At 38.5% G+C, this 25,464-nt stretch overlaps 2 protein-coding genes across 2 annotated transcripts in view; one reads left to right on the top strand and one right to left on the bottom strand.

The window, feature by feature from the left end:
• Positions 1-21,331, top strand: part of LOC149005352 (large ribosomal subunit protein uL14mz-like) — a 35,852-nt gene extending 14,521 nt beyond the window's left edge. The window contains exons 3-4 of the mRNA XM_089169072.1: positions 2,383-2,480; positions 20,305-21,331. Of these exons, the coding sequence (XP_089025198.1) occupies positions 2,383-2,480; positions 20,305-20,676 (470 nt within the window). The 3' untranslated portion in view covers positions 20,677-21,331. The remainder of the gene's footprint in view (positions 1-2,382; positions 2,481-20,304) is intronic.
• Positions 21,231-24,764, bottom strand: LOC149005351 (putative inositol transporter 2). The gene is made up of 6 exons (XM_089169071.1): positions 24,616-24,764; positions 24,096-24,166; positions 23,119-23,454; positions 22,909-23,016; positions 22,146-22,739; positions 21,231-22,054 (listed from the first exon to the last, which is right to left on the bottom strand). The coding sequence occupies exons 1-6, from the start codon at positions 24,746-24,748 to the stop codon at positions 21,584-21,586; spliced, it is 1,713 nt and encodes a 570-aa protein (XP_089025197.1). The 5' UTR covers positions 24,749-24,764; the 3' UTR covers positions 21,231-21,583.
• Positions 24,765-25,464: the final 700 nt, after the last annotated feature.

The raw sequence follows: 25,464 nt of genomic DNA, 5'->3' as shown, positions 1-25,464 counted from the left end.
CCTCTTCCTGCGATAGCAGCAGCACCTCTCCTCTGTTAGGCCCACTTCCCCAGCCCCATTTGAACCTTTTCCCCTTCCCCTAGGATCGCCCCAAGCCTTAGAACATCATGCCACAGTCATCTTCCCCATTCAACCTATATTCCCTAAACCTAGAAATGCCTGCACTTCATCTTCTTCCTTAAGATGAATTCTGCAGAATTTTAAAGCTTCTGAAAACCCAAGTTTAGGTGACCAGATCTCCCTTATGCCCTTTAAATCCTTGAGACCAATTTTGAACTTATGGTACCAGCAACTCAGACACCAAACCACTCTGGCTGAAACCTACCCTTAACCCTAATTGGTTTGAATTGAATTTCAGATCTGGAAATTCAAGTTACAGTAAGTTTTAGACCTAATTCTCAGTTACAGCAAGGCCTAGAAGATCCTAAAACATCTGAAACATCCCCCCCTCTTGCTGGAATTCCTGGGCAACCCTAAGAATCCAGGAAAATTACCAAACCACTCCTAGACCTAGATTCGGGGTTTACATCAAACAGTCCATGAGTGGTCTTGATGCTCCATGCAACTTCTTTTAGTCATTTGGGATCGATTAAGGGAGTCTGCAACATTGCATTGTTTAGAATTTGGAGCTGGCACACAATGACATGTACATTGTACTATTTCAAAATTAATCAGTATCACATGTTCTCATTCATGGTGCAGAGTTAACTTGTTTTACTTTCCTTTTCTGTCTTTCAGTCCTATGGTAATTGTAGAATAGACAATATTATGAAAGGTATAGAAAAGGTTCATTGTATGTTGCCGACATGATTGTCAAGGCGACAAGGCGAGGCAATGGAAGCAAAGGCGACACCAAGCAAGGCGACACTTAGTCGCCTTGATTCAAAGATGGGCCTAGGTGCCTAGGTAGCCGTCAAGGCACGCCTAGACGGAACCTTTGACAACCAACCACGGGTACAAATCAAACCCCCATTTTGTGTGACTTATCTTGCCATGTGATGGTTTACGTGTGTTTAGTCAATTAAGGATGTGTATACCCAAGAATCCAAATGGTTCCTAGCCACAGAAAACCTTTTGACCAATGTGATATCCAAAATACACTACACTTAGTTTCGTTGATTCTTTAGATCTAGGCAACCGCAAAGACAATATATGTTGCAGAGGACACTTGTGACCACTCCAAAAGATATGTATGTGATTACATTTATAGTAATAAGGGGTAGAAAGGAAGAAAAAGATACAAGTATAGTAATGAGTAAAGCCGGCGTTGCTATACTTTTTCAACAGGAAAGAGAACTTAGAAAGGGAAACTTTTTAATAGTCAAGAGTGAAAACTTAAACTTGTGTTTAATGTCTGATCCTTTTATCCCAAAAGGGGAAAAAAAAAGAAAAATCTTGTGTTGTTGGCCTTGATTGACTAGCAACCTGGTTACTCAGAAGAGGCTCATTTCTTTCATTATGCATTAACTGAAGTCCAATATGCATCGAATGTAACTACAAGTTTTTCCAAATTTATCTGGATGAAATCAAGGGGGACTTTTATACTCAATTGTTGCATTCAAAGGTAATTAATTTATTTTTAAATTTGAAAAACATCTAATTCATTATTCTGCCATTACTTATACAAATCTTGACATTTAATGGACCTTTTTTTTCTTCAAGTTTTGTTGAAATCCAAGCATTTAGAGAAAACATGAAGCTTGTCTAGTCTCTTTGTAGAGTGCCCTTGAATTTTTAATTGCTAAATGAAATACAGGTTTAACCCACGAGGAGGAAGAAGAAGGGCGGCTTCTATTGTTGATATCTCATGTAGCAAACATAGTTATCACGAAATTTAGGCAATCCTTGCATGGCAGAGGGGAAAAAAAATCAAGGCAGATGCCAACAAGGCACTAAGGTGTCATGTATGTGACAAAAGTCCCTTCCAAGTTCCAACAATGGGCACCTGGATGCCTAGATGACAGTTTGACAATTATGGTAGCAACTAGCATACTATGTTGACCACCTTAGAAAGAGATTGCAACTGAGACAATGTAGGACCTATGCCAATACCCTAGTCAGCTCTTGTTTTATTAATAGACACCTAGTTATATGTGTATTATCTTTTCCATCTCGCTTATTTAGTGCTGAATATTTACAATACTTAATATTTCCTGGATTTAACAGAAAACTTGTACTCTTTCAATTACTTGTCCAATACTGCTAATTTTTACAGATTTGACCATCACACTGAAACATTTCAAAGAAATATTGAATTTTTCATAAGCTTTATATTGGAATTGATTATGAGAAGAGCAATTCACTGCTTTAAAAATTTAATGGGAGCTTTTTACCCATGTAAATTGATTGACATCTTACTGAAGTTTGAATGAAACACGGCAGGTCGTGTGGTGTCTGCTGGCCTTGGCAACAATTCTTATGGCTTACTGGGAACTTCGTATGACAGAGTCAGGATGACATGTAACAATTTCTTGTCACAGGTAAGCCTGTTCTTTTTTTCTTTTCCCTGTTTTCTCTTTGGCACCTTCAAGTTGCATCTGTCTGCTGGTATTCAAGCAGTATCTAATTTAAGATAATTATTGATCCTTTTTCTTTCCCTTCTTTTAATCTCTTCTCTATACACAGGATATTCAAATTTGCTTTTCATGTGTTAGGGCCCTGGGATGATGCCATGTGGAGGAGAGAGAGTATTAGGGTTAGTTGAGGGGTATTAAATAGAGGGGAAATGGAATAGAGAGGGAGGGGAATGTGAGAGGAGAGTTTCTTGGGCAGCCGTTGGCTGAGGGGCACCTTGAGGTGTTGGGGGTGATTGGCACCATTAAAACCAGTTATATCTTGTTAATTCTTGTATTTTTGTATTGATTTTCAGAGGTAGTATGATATTTGGTGAGGAGTCTAGACATGATATATTAATCGAGTTGTTGTGTTTGGTGAAGGGAAAAGCTTTTGTGGTTGGCACGGAATTTATGTGGTCTTATTTCAGTATTTGTTCCACATGGAAAGAAGATGTGGCAATTGGGAACATTGGATAGCCATTATGAAGATGGACTGAGGGGCAGGGATAAGAGGGCAGGGAATAAGGCTAGGGATTCTTGAACCTGGGGCATCCTGGCGTGACTGATCACCTGCCCACAACCACTGCACTAGGCAGCTGTCTTCAATGGTTTGGTTTTGTTTGGATAGGTGTATATGGTCAAATTTTATTCTCAACTTGATGTAACCAGGATTGGCAACCATAGGGCACCTCAGATATTGAGCTCCAAAACAGACCCCAAAAGGTGCACCTATGGCTGGCTGAACCATATGAGGGGCAAAACTGGTATTTTACCAGCTCCATTGCAGTCCAAAAGGGTCCAGTTGAGTCCAGAATAATTTTAGGATCCAACTTTTACTTTTTGTTTTTCGATTGGACAAGTGGTTACAGTCCTACTTTGGTTAGGAGTCCTAAGTTAGAAACGGATCTGCCTTTGTTGTACTCTATTTTCCACAAGTAGTCTAGATCTACAGTTTGTTTTAAGTTTGAGTCCTTGATTAACAAGTTATTGAAGAGTCCTCATCTGATTATCTGAGTAAGAGTCCCATTTGGAATCTAATTTTCAAATAGGATTCCTTCTGGAAGTTGGTTGTTTACTTTTGCAACTTATCTTTGATTAGGAGATCTCTAGAAGACACCTTTGTGGTTGTTCTATTTAAGTTGTTGAGTTGTAAAGAGAATCCCAATCCAAAGTGGATTCCCTAGTTTGGGTCCAATTAAGTTTCCTTGGTTGAGTCTTCTAGTCTATTTCTGTGTAAGACTATATAAAAGCCCCCACCTAGTTGAAAACAAATCACTTGAAGATTAATAAAATTTCATGGACTTGGAGTTCTGGGAAGCTAGCCCACATCCTGGGTTTGAGGGACAAGAGAGTTTTTTGCAATTGATCTTCATCTTCTCATCATCTTCAAGCTTGCGGGAGTCCAAGAACTTTTCAAAATTCCAGCAGCCTTTGGGTGACCTTCTCCCCATCAAGTAAGTACAACCCTAGCCCCTTCCCTACCTCTAGCCACCCTCCCAAACTGTAAAACCATACCCCTAATGCCCTTATCACCCTTTTTCTATTTTTCTAGGATTTTCAGACTTCTTTTTCTTCAAATTTTCTAGGATTTTCTGAGTTCTGACTTTTTCTAAAACCTAAAATTTAAGGTCAAATCTACGGCAATCTAATAGTTAGATCTGTCCCAAACTTTAGGAGCCTCATCCCCCAACCCTAGTGACTTTCCCTCTTAGTTTCAGCCCCATTGAATCAACTAAACACTAGTCTAAACCTTGAATTCTTTGCTGCCCTAAGTTTCCAAAACCCTAGGAGCCTAAACTGTCACTCGTTCATAACTCTCAATCCACCAATCCAGACCCTAATTCCATTCAGGATTACCTTCCCCAACCCCTCCTTGATCTTCTACTTTAGCCTTAACCTTAAGCCTACCTTAGAAACCCTAGAAATCGCAAAACCCTAAATTTTCTAACCCTAGCTTGAAGAATAATTCTGCAAACTAAAATTCTGATAAAACAGAATTATTTTCTTCAAATTTCAGACCTAAAACTAACGTAGCTAAACCTTAAAACCTTTTAGACTTCGCTCTTCATATCCCAAAGAAGCTGGAAGCCAAGACCCCCTAGCCGCAAGTGATGTTTGACTGTATACAGCTGCTGTCTATTAAGAATTGAGCAAAATTTTGACTGTATACAGCGAAGTTCAACCCTATTACTGCTGGTTCACTAAAAGAGGATCCTGAAGACTGTCCTAGATCCTGGGTTGTATCAAATCAGTATCAAAGCTAGCATGAATCAGCAACTAGAGTCATGGGTGATTCAACATACTGTTACAGAGGAGGAACATAACTCAAAGACCCCTATCATGAAGAATACCTTGACTAAAACCTCTCCCATCAATGTCATATCAAAGATCCTTGTAGCAGAAACAAAAGAAGAAGGCTGGAGGAGAAGTTGTATCTTCTATACCAGGCTTAAATCTGGTGAACATAAAGCTTTGGTATTTGTTGATATTGGTAAAAGTTCTAATGTGGTGTCTGGGGGATTTGTAATGAGGGTTAATATTAAAATTGAGAGGCATCCCCAACCCTATAGAGTCTCCGTTATGAAATGTGAGAGATTTCACCCAGAGGTGTCTAGTTCATATCAGTTTCCATTCCTACTCTGAGGAGGTCTGCTGTGATGTAGTACCCATGAGGTTGTGTGATATTATTTTAGGGGGACTTTGGTTGTATGATAATGATATAGCTATCATGGGGAGAGAAAACACATGTAAGTTCATACACAAAGGCCAAAATTTTGTGCTCTTGCACTTGAACCTACCAGGAGAAATTAGGAAGACACAGGCCCTCAGAGCAACTCAGAAGGACTCTAGTACCAAAATGCAGCACTTGTTGGTTTCATCCCCAGGATCTGAAGGACCCAGTCAAGTAAGCAACTAGAGCCTAATTTGACCAAAGGAGTCGCAAGGACCTAGTCAAGAAGGCAACCAAGGCACCACCACTAGCACTAAGGTCGAAGCTCCACAATCAGAGGGTGAACCCTCTTCACCAATCCAGAAGCTTCTTCCAGAGTTAGTGCTAGAAGACACTGATATAGACAACACTAAAAAAGAGAAGGACCAAGGATTTACTCGAGACCTTGATCAAAAGGTCATGACAGGTGAAGAATGTGCTACAACAGATTTTGGGGTCAAGATAAAAGCTGCAAACCCAGCTGGAGATATGTCTCCCCTACCAGAAGTTCACCATACCCTTTTAGAAGATAAATTTTTGCTGCCCCCAAATTTCAGATTAACACCTGCCCCTATTCTATGCAACACTTACTCTACTCTTGGTCTCAAAGTCTCTTGGAGGAATTACAGTAAGTAAAAGCAAGGCAAGTGAGGCTACCACAATGGAAGAGAAAGAAGTAATTGAGAACATTCCCTTAGCAGCCTTTTGAAGTTCAAGATGCTATTCTTGAAGAAATCAAGTATGGAGATCGTACTATAGGAGTTCACGAAGGCATAGCTAAGGCAGTTGTATTGGCAGAATTGGTGAAAAGAGAAGACCTCGGGGGGATAACTACTAATTTTGAACCTAAACATGTTGACTTCATGATGCCCCCTTGGTTCTTAAAAAAGAAGGCCCCCAGACTTGAAGATTTCACTCCTACTCTCCCTACCTTTTCAAAGTTTTACCTAGGGATGGTGCAAGCGGTAACGCACATGTTACTCCCTCCACTGCAAGATGCGAAGATGAGTTCACATAGGAAATCTCTAGAGGATTGATCCAGAATCACATTCATTAGGAGATGAATATTTTTAAGAAGGGGAGAGCTGATGTAACCAGGATTGGTAACCATAGGACAACTAAGATTAAAATAGACCCTAAAGGATGCACTTATGGCTGGCCAAACCATATGAGAGGAAAAAATGGTATTTCACCATCCTTTTGGAGTCTAAAAGGGTCCAGTTGAGTCCAAAATAATTTTAGGATCCAACATCTACTTTTTGTTTTTCGATTAGATTAGTGGTTAGAGTCCTAACCTAGTTAGAAGTCCTAGTTAGAAGGGGATCTTCCTTAGTTGTACTCTATTTTCCACAAGAAGTCTAGATCTACTTTTTGTTTTAAGGAGTCCTTGGTTAATGAGTTATTAGAGAGTCCTTGTTTGGGTAAGAATCCTAGTTGGAATTCAATTTTCAAGTAGGAATCCAACTAGGATTCCTTCTGGAAGCATCGTACAAAATTCTATCGAAACCATCAAATTTCGATCGAAATTTGCATTTTGAGAACTGGAAATGAAACCATGGGAGCAAAAAAAAAAGTCCTAGGTTTCGAAATTTTGATGAAACCGATGGAAACTGGGAAATTTCCCCCAACTGGGTTGAAACTTGGTTTGACCTGGCTGGACCAGCTAATTCATGAGAAAACATTGTAGGGAAACCTTGGAAATTTCGTGGAAACCTAGGAAATTTTGTAGAAACCTGGGACATTTTCCTACAAGTTTCGTGGTTTTCCCAAATTTTTTATTCTTTTCCTTTCTTTCATGTTTCCCCAAATACCACGACCATACCCCCTCCATCAGGATTTCCTTATCCAAATTGTGTATTCCCTCAGATTGATTATCTTAGGGATGTTAATGACTAGACTTATAGAGATGCAGTTGTCGATTACCTCAACACCCATAGGCATAACATGTTATGGGATATCTATGTTCATTGGTCAGAGGAGAGGATGTTACAGGCACAATACTTCTCGGCTCATAGCTCCACCGAGGCACTCCTTTTGGCACTGAGTTGTACATCCCTTTTATTGTCAGTTACTTTGTATTTGATGTATTGAACTTAGAAGTTATATTTGAATGTTACGTACTTAAGTAGTTAAGTTTATACTTCTTTGACAACTCTACATTGATGTTATGTACATTGAATGACATATTTACATTGACTTTCTTAGCAAATGCATGTGCCAATGTGTTTTTTATACTCTAATTAACTTAAGTGCAAAGTCCCACCCCAAAATACTCCTTCAAACCTATTGAAACTTGCATGAAAAAGTCTTAAGTTTCCTTGAAATTTCCCAGGTTTCTACCTAAGTTTCCCATTTTCACCTGATCAAAACTTGAGTTTCACTTGAATTTTTCTCTAGTCTGGAAGGTGGTTGTTTATTTTTGCTAGTTATCTTTGATTAGGAGATCTTAGAAGACACCTTTGTAGTTGTTTTATTTAAGTTGTTGAGTTGTAATGGGAATCCCAATCTGAAGTGGATTCCCTAGTTTTAGTCCAATTAAGTTTCCTTGGTTGAGTCTTTTAGTCTATTTCCCTCAAGTTTAAGACTATATAAAAGCCCGCACCTAATTGAAAACAAATCAGTTGAAGATTAATAAAATTTAGGGACTTGGAGTTCTGGGAAGCTAGTCCCATGGAAGAAAATTCGATCGAAATTTCAACAATTTCGGTCGAAATGTCTGCAAGATCATAGATCGAAACGAAATACATTAGTAGGAACATGAAATGTATTATATCGTTTCGTATCGACTGATATTTCGGTTGATATGACATGAAATATCGTGTCGTATTGCACCGAAACGACACAACCCTAGTTATAATAATGACTCTTTTCGACCCATTTATCGACGTATTGTCATTTCGACCCATTTCGAGCGATATTGCCACTGAGATTTCGACCCTATTTTTTTATTATTTTTTTTAATTTCTCTTGCTCTCATCCCTCTTTTCACCTAATTTCTACAACTCCATTTCATTGAAACACTAGATTTGCTCCTCCATTTGTGGATTTTCTCAAATCTTGCATGATGAGTAACCAACTTCCTTATTTTTTTAATTTGTGCATATACACCTCAAGTAGGATTAGATGAAAGTCTAAAGCTAGAATTTTGGGAAAATATGGATGGATTAATGCAAGGAATTCGTCAAGGAGAAAAGATTATCATAGGAGGTGATTTAAATGGACATATTGGAAAAGATCAAAGAGGATATGAGAGTGTTCGTGGAGGATATGGTTTTGGAGAAAGGAATGAGGAGGGGATTTCAATTTTGGATTTTGCTACTGCTTTTGATCTATCTATTATAAATACTTACTTCAAAAAGAGAGATGAACATTTAATTACTTTCAAAAGTGGATAGCATAGAAGCCAAATAGATTTCTTCCTAACTAGAAGGACTGATAGATTGTTGTGCAAGGATTGCAAGGTGATACCGGGGGAAAGCTTAACTGCACAACATAGACTTGTGGTCTTGGATTTGTGCTTAGTCCCAAGAACACATAAAAGGTCCAAGGTAAACCATCCCAGAATGAGATGGTGGAATTTGAAAGGAGAGTACTTTAAATCCTTCGTTAATGGAGTAGTCAAACAAAGAAAATGGGATTTTAAAGGGGATACCAATGCAATGTGGAATGAGATGGCTATGTGTATTAAGAAGGTGGCTAAAGATGTTTTAGGTGAATCAAAAGGAAAGATCCATTCTTATAGAGAGACGTGGTGGTGGGATAGTGAGGTTCAAGCTGCCATTAGGAATAGAAAAGCTAGTTTTAAGACATGGCAAAGAACTAAGGATGTTGAGGATCTTCAAAGGTATAGGTTGGATAGAAATGAAGCTAAGAAAATTGCGGGAAAAGCAAGGTAAAGGAAGTACGAAGAGTTATACAATAAGTTGGGCACAAAGGAAGGGGAAAAATCTATTTATAAGATAGCTAAGATGAGGGATAGGAAGAGTAGAGATCTTGACCATGTTAGATGTATTAAAAATGGAGATGGTAAAGTATTAGTATGTGAGGAGGATATTAAGAAAAGATGGGAAACCTATTTCTCTAGTTTACTAAATGAGCATTCTTCAAGCACTTATGTTTCAGATGATTACACTTTTCACCAAGGCACCAATGTCCGAACTTATATACGTAGAATTTCGATGTCCGAAGTAAAAGAAGCTTTAAGGAGGATGAAACTCGGCAAGACACAAGGTCCTGATGAAATCCCAATTGAAGTATGGAAGAGCTTAGGAACCCATGGACTAGTTTGGTTGACTAAGTTGTTTAATAAGATTATGAGCATAGGGAAAATGCCAGATGATTGGAGGAGAAGTGTTGTGGTTCCAATTTACAAAAATAAAAGAGATATTCAAAGTTGTAATAACTATAGGGGCATTAAATTGATGAGCCATACGATGAAATTATGGGAGAGAATAATTGAAACCCGTTTGAGACACTAACTATAGTTACGGAGAACCAATTTGGGTTTATGCCGGGAAGATCTACAACGGAGGCTATTTACTTAATTAGGAGACTTATGGAAAGGTATAGAGAATGTAGGAAAGATCTTCATATGGTATTTATTGACCTAGAAAAAGCTTATGATAGAGTTCCTAGAGCGTTAATTTGGCAAGTACTAGAGAAAAGAAGTGTTGCAAGTAAATATATAGATTTAGTTAAGGATATGTATGATGGTTTGGTGACTAGTGTTAGAACAGTGGGGGGACAAAGTAATGAGTTTCCGATAACAGTTGGGCTACATCAAGGGTCAACTTTAAGCCCATATCTATTTGCACTGGTAATGGATGAATTAACCAAAGACATTCAAGATGAGGTCCCCTGGTGTATGCTTTTTGCGGATGATATTGTGTTGATTGATGAGACCCAAGTGGGAATTAATACCAAATTAGAATCATGGAGATAGCTTTGGAATCAAAAGGCTTTAAACTTAGTAGATCGAACATCGAAGACAGAATATTTAGTTTGTAACTTTAGTCATGATCGGGCAGATGATGAGGTGGTTATACTTGACGATAAAGAGATTCCTGAGAGTGATTGTTTTAGGTACCTAGGTTCAATCATAAGTAAAAGAGGTGATTTAGAAGATGAGGTTTCCCAAAGAATTAAAATAGGGTGGATGAAGTGGAGAGGTGCGTCCGGGGTCTTATGTGATCGGCGTATTCCATTAAAGCTTAAAGAAAAATTTTATAGGACCGTTGTTCGACCAGCTATGATGTACGGTGCAGAGTGTTGGGCTGTTAAAAAGAATCATATAGATAAACCCAGTTTAGCAGAAATGAGGATGCTAAGATGGATGAGTGGCAAAACTAGGATGGATAAGATAAGAAACAATCATATTAGAGTTGGTCTGGGAGTTGCTCCCATAAGTGATAAGCTTAGAGAAAGTCGTTTGAGGTGGCACGACCACGTTCAACGGAGACATATAAATGCTCCTGTACGGAGAAGTGATATAATCCATATTGAAGGAACTAAAAGAGCTAAGGGTAGACCTAAGATAACCTTAGGAGAAGTGGTGAGAAAGGATATGTATAGCTTAGGCCTTGTATCTAGCATGGCCTCGAACAGAACTGATTGGAGGGCAAGAATCCATGTAGCCGATCCCATTTAGTTGGGACAAGGCTTATTGTTGTTGTTGTTGTTGTTGTTGTTGTGCTTTAAATCTTCTTGGATTGTTTTCAAATTTAAGTATGTTTACTTTAGAGTGTTGATCTACGAATTTGTAGTGTCAAAATTAATTTTTGATTCTTCCTACTATTTTTTATTTTTATTTTTATTTTTATGATATTAAAAATTATTTTGAAAATTATGTATATTGCTAAAATTGTATATGTGTAGTAGATGTATGAGCTTCAAATTAATGTATGTGAGAATTGAGACACCATTTGTTGTGATGGTGTTGAATCAATTTTTTTTTGTTGTCTATTTTTATTATATTTAATATATATTTAAAAAATTTAAAAAATGTTTAATATAAAAAAGAATTAATTTCGGTTTTAAAATAAAAAATAGGAGAGTATTAGTGGAAGTATGTCTGCAGTTGAGCCTGCTATACCACTATATACCACAGCCACCACCAGCCTTTTCATATGCAGTTGAGCCAGTTCCTTATCCGAAGATTCAAAACTTCCCACCATTAGGAAATCTTAGGCATGTGGATGAGGCCACGTACAGAGCTGTAGTTGCTGACCAACTATATGGGGCAAACATCATGGGACTTGTATTGTCATTTTTATGGGGTGCATACGAAAGAGGGAGACATGGAATAGAGTAGACTTGTAATTGATAACATTCTCGCTTCTTCTCATATGTAGTATATACTTGGATGTTACATTCTCATATAATGTTTATTATGCTTGAAATAGGTAGTATGCAAGAATCCAAATCATTTTGAATCTATATGATGCGCGAAATTGAAGTTCCAAATTCCAGAGAAAAAGTGTCCAGGTTCGACCGTTGGCTTTTTGCAAGGTCGAAATTCCTGTTTCGGTCAAATTTTCTTCCTTGGCTAGTCCACATCTTGGGTTTGAGGGACAAGAGAGTTTTTGCAATTGATCTTCATCTTCTCATCATCTTCAAGCTTGCGGCAGTCCAAGAACTTTCAAAATTCCAGCAGCCTTCGAGTGTCTTTTTAACCCCATCAAGTAAGGACAACCCTGGCCCTTCGTTACCCTTAGCTAGTCTCGCAAAGTCTAAAATCATTACCCTAAGGCCCCCTTATCACCCTTTTTCTATTTTTCTAGGATTTTCTGACTTTTTCTAAAACCTAAAGTCTAAGGTCAGATCCACGTCAATCTAACCATTTATTCTGTCCCATACTTTAGGAACCTCATCCCCCCAACCCCAATGACTCTCTTAGTTTCAGCCCAGTCAACCAAACTCTAGTCTAAACCCTAAATTCCTTTGCTGCCTTAAATTCCCTAAACCGTAGAAGCCTTAAACTGTCAGTGATTTGTAACTCTCAAACCACCCATCTAAACCCTAATTACTTTTAGGATTACCTTCCCAATCCCTCCTTGACCTTTGACTTAAGCCCTAACCCTAACCCTTGGCCGAAAGTCTAGGTGGGCCCCCCAGGATTGCTCGGAAAAACCGCCATGAGCTGGCCTAATCCTTAATGAGGGGTATTTCAGGCATTTTAGCCATTTATTTACCTCTGAATTTAATTTAGGATTTATTTCAGATTTTTATTGAGTCAGTCTAAGTCTGGTTAGGATTTGTTTTGAGTATTTTATTTTAAAGTGAAGTGGTTTTGATAGAGTCCTGACTCCTAACTTAAGTTGTGATAAGATAAGATTCCTTATCTTATCTATTAGGAGTTTTGGATAAGAATCCAGTTCTATATGTAATGGGAATTTGTCAGTAAGCAGATCCTAGTTGGGGTCAAAGTCTGTTATCTTAGGCTATAAATAGCTTTTTCATGCATTGTAATTTTCAGATTTGATGAATTAAAGAAAATTGATTGTGAATGACAGGGTTCCTTTGAGGGGAACCCTGCAGTTGTCTTTGAGAGTGTTCTTGAGTTGATTTCCAGGATTCAAGCAACTTACATTCCAGTTATGAATGTTAAATCATCAAGTCCATCAAGTATTCAAGTAAGTTCAACAGCTTCTCCACTCCATCCTGGTCCTCCCTCTCTTGTCTGCAGCCTGTTCCACCCTTCCCCCTTCTTGCGCACCATAGAAAGCCCCTCCCCCCCTTGCTGCTGTGTCTTCATAGCAACCGTCCCCAACTCCCATGACCATCATAAGACCTTCCCCTATCCCCTGCAATTTCCCACCTCCCCCATCTCCCCTAACACCTGCAAGTTCCCCACCCCCTCCTCCTTGCCTATGGCACCCATAGGAGACCTCCACCTGCAGAACCTAAACCCCAGCCCCATTCTAACCTCTTTCCCTGCCCTTTTGGTTGCCCTTATTACTAGGTTGCATTCCTAACATTATTTTCCCTATTTCTGGATTTTAAAAATTCCTGCACTCTATCTTCTTCAAGTGTTTGCAGAATTTTGGAAAATTTCAGAGAAACCCTAAACACCTATTCCTCAGCTCCTCCTTCTCTAAAACAACTTCTGAATTGCAGATCAGTCACATTCTCAGGTTTGAACTGCAGGACAGCAAGCCTAGCCCCTCTCCCAAGCCTAACCAAAACCCTAGTTTGCCCTAGAATTGCAAGTTTTCAAATCTGAATTTCGAATTTCAATAGAGTTCAGATCTGAACCTCATATTCAGCAGGCTTTGATTGTGGAAAAAACCCTTCTATCTTTGCTAGAATTTCCTGGGCATCCATAAATCTAGGGAAGTTACAGTTTCACGCTTAACCCTATATCCTTGGTTACATCACCCTAACCCTTGAACCCTAGAAATCAGAAACCCTAAATTCCCTAACCCTAGCTTGAATAATAATTCGGCAAACTAAAATCTTGACAAAACAGGATTGTTTTCTTTAAATTTCGGACCTAAACTAACCTGGCCGAACCCTAAAACTTTCCCCTTCTTAACCCTGGATTTCCCTATTCATATACCCAAGGAGTTGGAAATGAAATCCCCCCACTGTAGGTGATGTTTGGCCATATACAGCTGCTATCCATTAAGAATCGAGTGAAGTTTTGACCTAAAATAGCAAAATTAAAACCCTAATAGCTGCTGGTTCTCTAAAAGAGGATCTTGAAGACTGGCCCAGACCCTGGGTTACCTCACAAGTTCATTCACTTATCCTCCCTTGTATGTGCATCTATCCTTTTCCACTCAATGCACTCTTTTGGCTTTCCCAAAAATTTGAATGCATTGGTTTGCCACAGGGCAAACTCCATTCGGGTAGAAACTAAATATACTTGAGTGGAGGACCTTGGGATCTATTTGAATTTTTTCACTTGGTAGATATTGTGTGCAGAATTCCCAATAATTGAAGTGTTTATTGGAAAAAACTTTTCATTGGAGTGTCTTGCCATTCATTTCTGTTTATGGAGTTAATTAGAAGTGACCTCATTGTTAATTTTTCTAATCCTTGGATTCTCTTGTTTTTTGAAAATTTCTCTTTGGTGGCCTAGAATGTAGTACATGCCTACCTACGTGTTTTGAAGAATTTTGCTCACCTTTATCATGCCTATTTATTGCCCTGTAAGCAACTTGCTTCAGAAGTTGGAAGGGAAAAATTCATTGTGCTTACACTGTTTTGAGATTGTGTGTATTGAACATGCTTGTACGCTGTTCTTCCCCTAATGCAGTTTATTCTCTTTACCCCTAAAATTTTGCTTCCTGTCAGGTTCTCCTTTTCTCCCCTTCTTCTTCTTGACTTTCTCTCTCTCTCTCTCTCCTCTCATGTTTCTAGTGTCCTTTTATTCTGTCTCCTTAAGGTGCTATTCTTTCATGATCCTATTATGCTCTCTTTCCTCTCGTTATTATTATTTTTTAAATTTATTTTCAGTAATAAAAAATAGACATCACAAATGGCACACTTTATTCACGGATATCCAATCCAGAAAACAGACACCCCAACAATTTCCATTAGTATTTTCTGTTAAATGGATTGTTTCTTATTTTTCATTTCATGAAGTACCCTTAGGTCCTTAAAACAAAATCATCATCTTCTTCCTATGCACTTCAGACCATTTGAAAGGGCAGATCTCTAGGGTTTCTGCATAGATCAAACTAACAACATCTCTCTCTTTGGGCCTCTTGAGAAAGAAAAAATGGTTACATATTTTCACATTCAGTTTTTGCGATGAGAAAATAGTAGTCAGGACTCCTGGAAAAATCAGAGAAATGGGGTGAAGTGAAAAGACTGAAAACCCGGAATGATAATCAAAAGCAGTTGCAAATGCAAAGGAAGGCATGGATGATGTAATGTTTATGAGACATGCACTGTTAAGGTCTCCCTTACAAAGCAATGGAAAGCCCAGGATTGTCTTGACATATTTCTCCTTGAAAGTGGCATCTTCATCATCAAGTTCACCTTCGATGAAGCTAAGCTAGGGCCATTGATGGCTCCCCTTGGTTTGTCTGCAGATTTCCCATCTTCCTTAGACCATGGGAACAGTCTTCTCCCCTCCACAAGGTCTACTACAGCACTATTCCCTTGTGAATCTCTCTCCCAGGCCTTCCTTTTGAATTTTGGAATAGAGAGTCAAATTGGTTTGTTGATTGGTAAGCCTCTTCACATGGACATGATAACTATTAACATGCAGCGCCTCTCCTATACCAGGGTCTGTATTGAGGTCTCAGCTTCACAGCCGATTCCCTCTGCAATCCTCGTTGGTGATGATAGCGGCCGTCGTTTATGCAACCAACTCTGAATTGGATGCTCCCCCACCCCCCAGTGTATTCACTTCCAGGTCTTTGGTCATGGCAGTGCGTCTTGCTCTGCTTGTTCTGGAACATCTCTCCTGCCGACTGAAGTACTCCTGGATGCTGCAACCTCCTCATTGCCGGCCATGTGCAACCCTTTTGACTGTGAAGATGGTTGCTCCCATAGATTGTTGGACTCCGTTTTTCCGCTGATGACGTTCATTAAAGATTGCTCTAACCCGCAAGCTACTGCTCCTCAGTGCGAGCCTTCCTGTGGTAGAAATCGCTCCAAAAACCGCCACTGCCGGGGCAAGGAGCCGCCGGAAAGCTTTGCCGAGATGCATTGTAATCATCGTCAGACCACATCTGGCTCTCCTCTGCCTCGGGTCATCCATGTTGTACCTGATTCTACCGGTGCTGCACCCTCCTGCGATGTGAGGACAAGCACTGTGACCACCAATCGTTGGCCTACCAAATTGCTGGGCTTTCCATTACTTTGTGAGGACAAGCACTGTCAAGACAATCCTGGGCTTTCCATTGCTTTGTTAGGGAGGCCTTGACAGTGCACGGATGATGTAACGTTTATGAGACAGGAATTACAATTTTGATTCTTAGCGGTTTTCAAATCCTTTGTTTCTCTTAGTTTCTATGAAAAGACTGAGGGAGGGGTTTTAACTAGTAAGACAGGTTGGATTTAAGGTAGGGATTCTACAGTTCGTCTGTTTCTGTATTAGATTTGGAGGTGTTGGAGGAGATGCAGAGAATGGTGACTCTTTTGGTGGGTTGGTATGTGGAAACTGAGAAGGCTGAGATGAATGTGTCATGGTGAATTGAAAATCCATAGCTGTGTAAATACTAGCAGCCATGGCTTTGTTTGTTAAGCATGAGAGAGCTCTGCTTTAGTTAATAATTAGTGTTTTATCTGATGACTTCTGCAAAGAATAGGAATTTGTGTTTTTGTCCTCTTTGGTAGTAAACCACCATAGCTCCTCAACTACCATTCCTTCACTTGCTCTCTATCCTCAGAGGTTTTGGTTTGGTTCCCAAGGAGATAAATAAAGCTTTGTACCTGGACACTCATTCTTTCTTGTTTATACTTCTGTTTACATCATGTGTTTTGATGAGCATGGCCTGGTTCAACCAAAGAAAGAGGGAATTACAGGTGATGTCTTGGAAGATCTGAAAGGTTGAACCTTGCAGCAACCAAAACCCGGTTTCCTTTGTTGAAGAGAACCCCAAGTCGTCTCAGATATCCTAATAGTAGTCAGGAAAGGATATTAAGGAAGACAGAGCATGAAGAGCTTACAAAAACTAGACTACAAATAGCCAAAAGGGTGCCGGGATGTGGGTTTCCTTTGGTGAAGAAAATCCCAAATACTCTCTTTCTTATTCTTTTTTATTTTTTATTTTTGTATATATATATATATATATATATATATATATATATATATATATATATATATATATATATATATATATATATATATTATCTTCATGGATAATTTCTCTTTTAACGTTCTCTGCTTTTTTTATCTTCTATTAAAGTGTATGGTCAAGGGAAAAGGGGATATTTGCCTTTTAAACCTGAAGTGGGATGTTTATGAACTAACTGTGTCATTTTTGGGTAACTTTCATTTGCTCTGGAAAATAAAATACAATTAGTGTTTCAACCACGCTAGATGCTTTGTTTAAATTTCACAATTAAAATTTAAATAAATAACTCAAATGCTCCTTAATTTAAAAAAATATCCTAGTTATCGTGTATGGTCAAGGGAAAAGGGGATATTTGCCTTTTAAACCTGAAGTGGGATGTTTATGAACTAACTGTGTCATTTTTGGGTAACTTTCATTTGCTCTGGAAAATAAAATACAATTAGTGTTTCAACCACTAGGCTAGATGCTTTGTTTAAATTTCACAATTAAAATTTAAATAAATAACTCAAATGCTCCTTAATTTTAAAAAATATCCTAGTTATCGTAATACCCTTTGATATTACCTTAGTTGACCAAGTTGTTTAAGAAGATTGTGAGCACAAGGAAAATGCCAGATGAATGGAGGAGCATCGTCTTTATAATTTACAAAGATAAAAAGGAGATATTCAGAACTGTAATAACTATAAAGGCATCAAATTAATGAGTCATATTATGAAATTATGGGAGAAAATAATGAAACCCGTTTGAGATAAGTAACCACAATTATGAAGAACCAATTTGGTTTTATGCCAGAAAGATCTATAATGGAAGTTATTTACCTTATTAGGAGACTTATGGAAAGGTACAGATAACGTGAAAGATCTTTGTATCGTCTTTATTAACCTAGAAAAAGCTTATGGTAGAGTCCATAGAGCATTAATTTGGCAAGGATTAGAGAAAAGCAATGTTGCAAGTAAATATGTGCAGTTAATGATACACATGATTGTTCAGTGACAAATGTAAGAACAGTGGGGGGACAAGGTAGTGAATTTCCAATTACAGTTGGGCTACATCAAGGATAAGCTTTAAGCCCATATTTATGTGCACTTATAATGGATGAATTAATCAAAGACATTCAAGATGAGGTTTCTTGGTGTATGCGTAGATGAGACAAAAAGTAGGGATTAATATCAAGTTAGAATCTTGGAGAGTAACTTTGGAATTAAAATGCTTTAAACTAATTAGAACGAAGACAGAATATCTAGTTTGTGACTTTGGTCATCATCGGCGGATGATGATGTGGTGAAAGTTGATGATAAGGAGATTCTTAAAAGTGATTCTTTTAGGTACCTTGGTTCAATTATCAATAAAAAAAAGTTGATAGAGGGGATGATGTTTCCCAAAGAATTAAAATGAGGTGGATGAAGTGGAGAGGTGCATCCGGGGTTTTGTTGATTGATGTATTCCTCTAAAGTTTAAAGGAAAATTCTATAGGACCGTAGTTTGACTAGTTATGATGTGTGGTGCAGAGTGTTGGGTTGTTAAAAAGCATTATATAGATAAACTCAGTGTAGCAAAAATGAGGATGCCAAGATGGATGAATGGCAAAACTAAGATGGATAAGATAATGAATAATCATATTAGAGCTGGTTTGGGAGTAGCTCCAATAAGTGATAAGCTATGAGAAAGTCGTCTAAGGTGGCACGACGACATTCAACGGTGGCCTGTAAATGCCTATGTACTGAGAGGTGATTTAATCCATATTGAAGGAATTAGAAGAGCGAGGGGCAGACCTAAGATAACTTTAAAAGAAGTGGGGTGAAAGGATATGCATAGCTTAGGCCTTGTATATAGCGTGGCTCAAGGTTGTCAAGGCGGCAAGGCGACCAAAGCGGTTGGGGTTCCGATTAAGTGATAAGGCGACAAAGCGGCAACAAGGTGACTAAAGCGGTTGGGTCAAAAATTTTCAATACGACTACTTTTAAGCTAATAAATTTCTATTATAAGCTAAAAAAACATCTAAGAATCATAATTATGAAAGATTATTAAAAAAAGAACACAAACATAAGTTCATCTCATCAAGCATTATAACATATGATTATAAACTATATTAAATTATAAGTATGAAAATGAAAGTAGTAATTTTACATGTTTACTTACCTCTATGCTACTGTGATGCCAAATAAGTGACTTATCCATTTAATGATTCATTGATTCCCAATTCCGAAATGACTAACTATTAAGTTCGTATACGGCTTTGTAGAATAAAATTTAGAAAAATCAAGAAAAAATATTATTATGTACAAAATGTAAAAAAGACGATCGTTTTGGCGTCTAGGCGGCAATAAGGTGCACAAGGCGACAAAGGCATGTGAGGTGAAAAAGTGGGAAAAAAAAACAGCATGTTAACAAAGCGGTTCAAAAAAAGGCAGTTGAAAAATTGCCTTGCCGCCTAGGTGGACACTTTGACAACCATGGCGTGGCCTCAAATAGAGCTGATTGGAAGACAAGGATCCATGTAGCCAATCCCATTCAGTTGGGAAAATGCCTTTTGTTGTTGTTGTACTATTAGGTTACTAGTAGGGTCAGCTTCTACACCTAATGGTATTAGGTAAGTAGTTATGAATTTGTGGATTTGCCTGTAGGGTGTAAAATAAAAAAAAGACCATGTAGAAGTACCAAAATACAAATGAGGTATAAAATTCTGAACCCCTGATCTGTAAAAAGTGATTATTTTAAACTCATGCTCCTTACCTGCTTCTTTTCCCGGCCATCCTTTAATATCATATTTATCTGATATATCTGACCAAAAAAAGTATTTATCTGACATTTGTGGCTTTTGAAACTTTTCTGATTGTACTTGTAATGCAAAACAAGGTCCATGAGTCACTGGTCCTTGGCTTTTGGTTTGTTTTTATGTCTATCAATGGACCATTTGCCTGGGTACTTGGGCCATTTGGGTTATAAACAGGTGCCTGAGGGCTGGTTTAAAGATGTTATATCTTTACTCAAAGAGTTTGTGTGCTCAAAATCCAAACTCATTTCGTTCGGTTATCTGCTCACAAGGTTACTAGTATGGCCAATTCAGCTGTTCTTAACAAGGAACTCCATCGTACCATAATTTCGTCCTCATCCAGTATCCAATTATCCATGTTGTGTATTCCCATTCTCAACAGATAGAAATATTTGACACGCCTTACTCCTTATAGTTAATTTTGAGCTTGTGTCTATCATTCTCATTTGCTAGGTATGTCCTGTTATGAGTGTTCAAGCTAAAATACTTTCTTTATCTCTTGTACCTTTTCAGCATAGAACGTTCATACAGATGAGGACCAACCTGAAAGTAGTAGATAACTCGGGAGCTAAGCGGGTAATGTGCATACAAGCTCTGAAGGGGAAGAAAGGAGCAAGGTTAGGAGACACAATTATAGCATCAGTAAAGGAAGCCCAACCTCGGGGCAAAGTGAAGAAAGGAGATGTTGTATATGGTGTAGTTGTGCGTGCTGCTATGCAGAGGGGTCGTTGTGATGGAAGTGAAATCAAGTTTGATGACAATGCAGTTGTTCTTGTCAACAAGCAAGGAGAACCAATTGGAACCCGCGTATTTGGACCTGTCCCACATGAGTTGAGGAAAAAGAAGCATGTTAAAATTCTAACTTTAGCAGAGCATATTGCTTGAGCCCTCAAGGTATCATTTCCTTTCTTGCTTTCTTCTTTGGAAAAAGGTTTTCACTCTGCCAACCGAGGGAATCCATGGTCAGAAGCAATACACCTTATAAATTGAACAATTACTCCTTGTACTACGAAGTGTCTGAAATGCTTCATGGTTATCTCAATTTTTGCCTAGTTCTTCAGATGCTCGCTCGGGCAGATCCTTTTTCCTCTTTTGGTTGCATGAGTTGTTAGTTGCTCTGAACAATGTGATTCCATGTTTGATTTGACCTCTTATTTAAGATTTTATATTTTCCTTTTTCTTGGCACTATAAATCAATTCCTGTGGGGAGTAAATTTCCCTTCTTGCGCCCCCACCCTCCACTCCGCCCAAGTTTCCTTGGATTGGGGCGGGGGGGAGAGGAAACAGATGGATGAAGAAAAGAAGAGAGAAGATTAAGACTGCAGTTAAGGGCCTTTTTGGTATCTCATTCTCATTCTCATTTTCTGGCATTTACAAAGTAGGAAATGAGAGTTGATGCCAAAAATGCCCTTAGTAAGGTTGAATCACATTGGTGGAAATACACAAAAGGTAGGAACATATAATTATCACCAAATTTGATTAGTAATTATCCAAATAAAAAAGGAAACTGCATTCTGGAAATCATGCTAAGTATGTTATAGCTGGCCTACAACGTACGACACATTGATAAAGGAGTGAAGGTGCTTGCAAGGTCAGGCTACTTGTACTTCATTTATTTATGGGAAATAGTTGCCTGAGCTGAGGATTAAAACCCTCCCTAATACCCACATCTGAGTGCGGTTCAGTGCGAGTGTTGGAGTTTGATATGTAGCATATGCTAGTAACAACAGTTTTCAGTGTTTTCTTTACAAATGATCATACAGCTGTTACTGCTACTCTGCTGATCAAATTCTTACTTCTCAATATCATCCAAGTTCTTTCCCCAGAACTTAATACGCAGAGCTCTTCGGTCGAGCATCTTCTCGACTTCCTCAATTGGTAACCCCTTGGTCTCTGGTACGCAAATCAAAACAAAGAACACGGCAACTACAGAGATTATCCCAAAGATTAGAAAAGTCCATGAAGTCCCAATTGCCTGTGTTAAGGAGAGGAAGGTCTGAGCAACTATCAGGTTTGAAATCCAGTTAGCGGTGGCCGCCATGCCCCCACAGACACCTCTAAACCTCAAGGGGTATATCTCTGAGTTCACAATCCATGGAACAGATCCCATCCCTGGAGAGAAGAATATGATGTAAAGTGATAATCCAATTAAAGCAATCCATCCATATCTGCTAGGACAACCCCTTGTGTACCAAAGCCTATGTTCCCCTAGACACATATCCTTTACTGTTGAGTTTGAGATCAAACATGCCCCTGGGTATATCTGCAAAAGTAATCAAATGGGAAAGTTAGAAATTACATATAAAGTAGGATGAATGCTAGGACAAGGGGAAGGAAAAAAAAAAAAAAACTACCTTGTTGGTTGGAGATGCACAGAAGCCACAAGATGGAGAAGCTTTCAAGCACTTCATGCAGTCCCAAGTCACAGATGTGCTTTGGAAACCTGGGCAAGTTAAATTAGAGAAGTGGGCTGTTTCCTGCCTGCTAACAAGTGGTGAGTGTGAAGTGGTCTCATGGAAAGTAGCTGAAAGAAAAGCTAGAGAGATCACAACACCAGTTAGACTGATGAGCAGAAGTTTCTTCCTTCCAGTCCGGTCTACAAAGTAAATGCTAAGAATGGAGCCGAAAGCATTCAGACCAGCTGTGATGAGAGATAGTAGGAGGGCTGTTTGATTAGATGCAAAACCAGCCAACTGAACAATGGTGGGACTGTAATACATTACAGTGTTGATGCCCACAAATTGTTGGAAGATCTGTAGTCCTACACCTGCTACAAGTCCTCTTCTTACTGCCCTGGTTTTCAATATCTTACTGAAATTGATCTTCTCTGATGATCCTTCTTCCTTGATCTCTGTTTCAACAGATTCTTTCAGAGCTTGTATCTCTATTTCAGCCTCATCCGCAGGGTAGATTCTTTTGAGTAAGGCTTTGGCTTCCTCCTCCCTTCCCTGTATAATTCAAATGCACAAGAAGAAAAAAACTGGTTTTCTTAATCATTTGCAGATGTTTGGAGCTCCGTCTTTAACTTATCAAGGGGTATATAACAATATAAAAATTGTTTGGAGAAGGTCTCATTTGAAGAACATGATATATCTGGGGATAAAAATAACTGTGAACCTTTCTGTAAAGCCAGCGTGGTGATTCTGGTAGAATCCACATTAGTACAAATTGAAACAGAGCTGGTAACCCTGCAACTCCAAGCATCCATCTCCATGTCCCAGGAGCCTGAAATATGAAATCTGATGGGTCAGTCAAGTTGTTTTGCCTGGTTCAACTAAAACAGGATCAGATCATTCAACACTACTTCACATATTTTTGCTTCATTACCTTTATGAATGCTAGGTTGATCAGGTAAGCTAGAAACTGGCCTCCTGTTATAAGGAAAGCATTGGTGCTAACCAACGCACCTCGAACTTTAGCAGGAGAGGCTTCTGAGATGTATAATGGAGATGTCATTGAAGCCATACCAACACCAAGCCCCACAAGAACACGGCCAACAATCAGTAGAGTTGGGTTGGGTGCTGAGGCCATGACAATAGCTCCTATGAAGAACAGAAAATCTGCTGCCAGAATTGTGGTCCTGCGGCCAAATCGATCGTTCATCCATCCTCCAATTGCAGCACCAATTATCGCACCGCCGACTGCCATACTGACTATGCTTTCCTATATAATACCACCATGCATGGTCAACAAGTTAAGAGAATTGCTGCTCCTTTTCTTTAGATGTTGAATTAAAACAGTGGAGGACACTAATTCTCCTGGCTTTCATTTCAGATCTATGAATTCATATACTGTGGGATCAAGTTGGTTTTTTTGGCAAGAGGGATCGACTTGGTTAATGAAGCGTTTAGATTACTGTTTAGATATATATTATGGGTACTAGAGATCTTTGACAAAGGAACTTTAAGGGCTTGTTTAGTTACATGAATCCAGTGATTTGAAATGAAATGGGATTTCAAATCTATGGATTCATGGTTCAAAAAATTAACTGTTTGGTTAGCTTCAAACCTATCGAAGTTCATAGAGTTCCGTTGGGTTAGTCTGCGTAAATTTGTAAAATTCATTCATTTTCTACTTATGTTGGAATCCATGAATTTCATCCAATATCCAATAATGGCTTAATTCATGTTTTTAGGCAAAAAAGTTAAATCCGTGGAATGAATTCAGGGGATGTTTTACAACCAAACAGGTATGGATCTCCGATTCATAGATTTCAGATAACCAAACAGGCCCTTAGGAGTGAATCTTGTGAAAATAATGAATAAGAGGAACTCTGAATAATTAAGAAAAAGTTACTTCCTCACCTGCAGAACAGTCTGCCTGTCAACAGCCTTGAAGTCATCTCTAATATAAAGAAGAGCTCCAGAAATGACTCCTGAAGATCAAAAAGGAAGAAAAGGAGGATTTAGCAGTAGAACACTTGATTTTTTTTTTTTTGAAAAAAAAAATTTAGAGTTGAAGTAGAGAAAGTCTTGTAACCAACAGAACAAAAAAAAACAGATCCCAGAAGGATCAAGGAAGATAAAAGACTGCATCACTGATGAGAACCAAACTGGAAAAAACAAAAAAGACTGAATTTTTAAAGAGACCAAAAAAGGATCATTAAATAATATTTAAAAACTTAAAAACGAATACAAAATCTATGATTACTGAACCCGGCATTCTTGCTGTGTCTATCTGTTTTGCTGCAAAGTGAAGTCTCTTAACTTACTCAAGCAAAACAAATCTTGGGTCGTAGAAAACTTGAGGCTAAAAGCATCAGTAAAGAAGCACATACATAAGCAGAAAACAAAAACTAAGACTAGGGAGAAGAAGATTTGGTACCAGTATCATAACCAAATAGCAAACCACCAAGCCCAGCAGAGAAGGCAAGTCGAAGAACATATGGGTTCTTCCATGCCAGAGAGAAACATTCTCTGAAAGCTGAAACATCGCTTCCTGGATGTACTCCTTCCATAACACACACTATGGAGGCAACGAAGAAAGAAACTGAAGCTCAGAGAGAGAAGGATGCAATGGAGAGGCTCCAGGGAGTGTTGAAGGTAGTGTAATAAATAGGGGGAGTGAGGGATACTATGAGATTCCCACAAAAGCCAATAGGGTATAGTCAACAAGATTCAATTTTTTTTCTCTTTAAATATAATCAGTATTGGAATAATCAATGAAAAGATTAGACCTCTGTAGCTACTCTCACTCTCACCCTGTGTTTTTTGTCGCAGTGTGCATGGAAAAATTCTACTAAAAACAAGCTGCAAGGAGATAAGAACCAAACGAGTGCCCAGAAACTGTAGTAAAAACTTGTAAAAGAAGAAAAGCACCAATACCAAATAGGTAGGCCAGTGAACTACAGAGGATGAGAGCTTTTCACATTCACTAGGAAACCTCCTTCAGATTTTGGTGTGTCCTTTAAGATTGTTTGTTGGAAGAAAGCTTTGTAAAGTTCAGAATCATATTTTTTTTACATAATCACAAACCTTTCAAGTGATTTCTTTAAAATCCCTTTAAAGGGTTTGTTTTTTTATTTTGATTTTGATTGATGGCCTTAGATATGGAAGTGGGGGTAGTTTTCAAACAAACCTAACATTGTTAATTGAGTTAGAAATGGCTGGTTGGTAACACTGTTATGATACTGAAAACCAGTAAGGAAATAAAAAAGGAGGGTTTTGGGAGGGT

Source organism: Hakea prostrata, chromosome 9 (genome assembly GCF_041222555.1).
Source record: "Hakea prostrata isolate BN-2017 chromosome 9, UWA_Hpros_2, whole genome shotgun sequence".
NCBI lineage: Eukaryota > Viridiplantae > Streptophyta > Magnoliopsida > Proteales > Proteaceae > Hakea > Hakea prostrata.
This window is presented reverse-complemented; position numbering and strand designations above follow the sequence as displayed.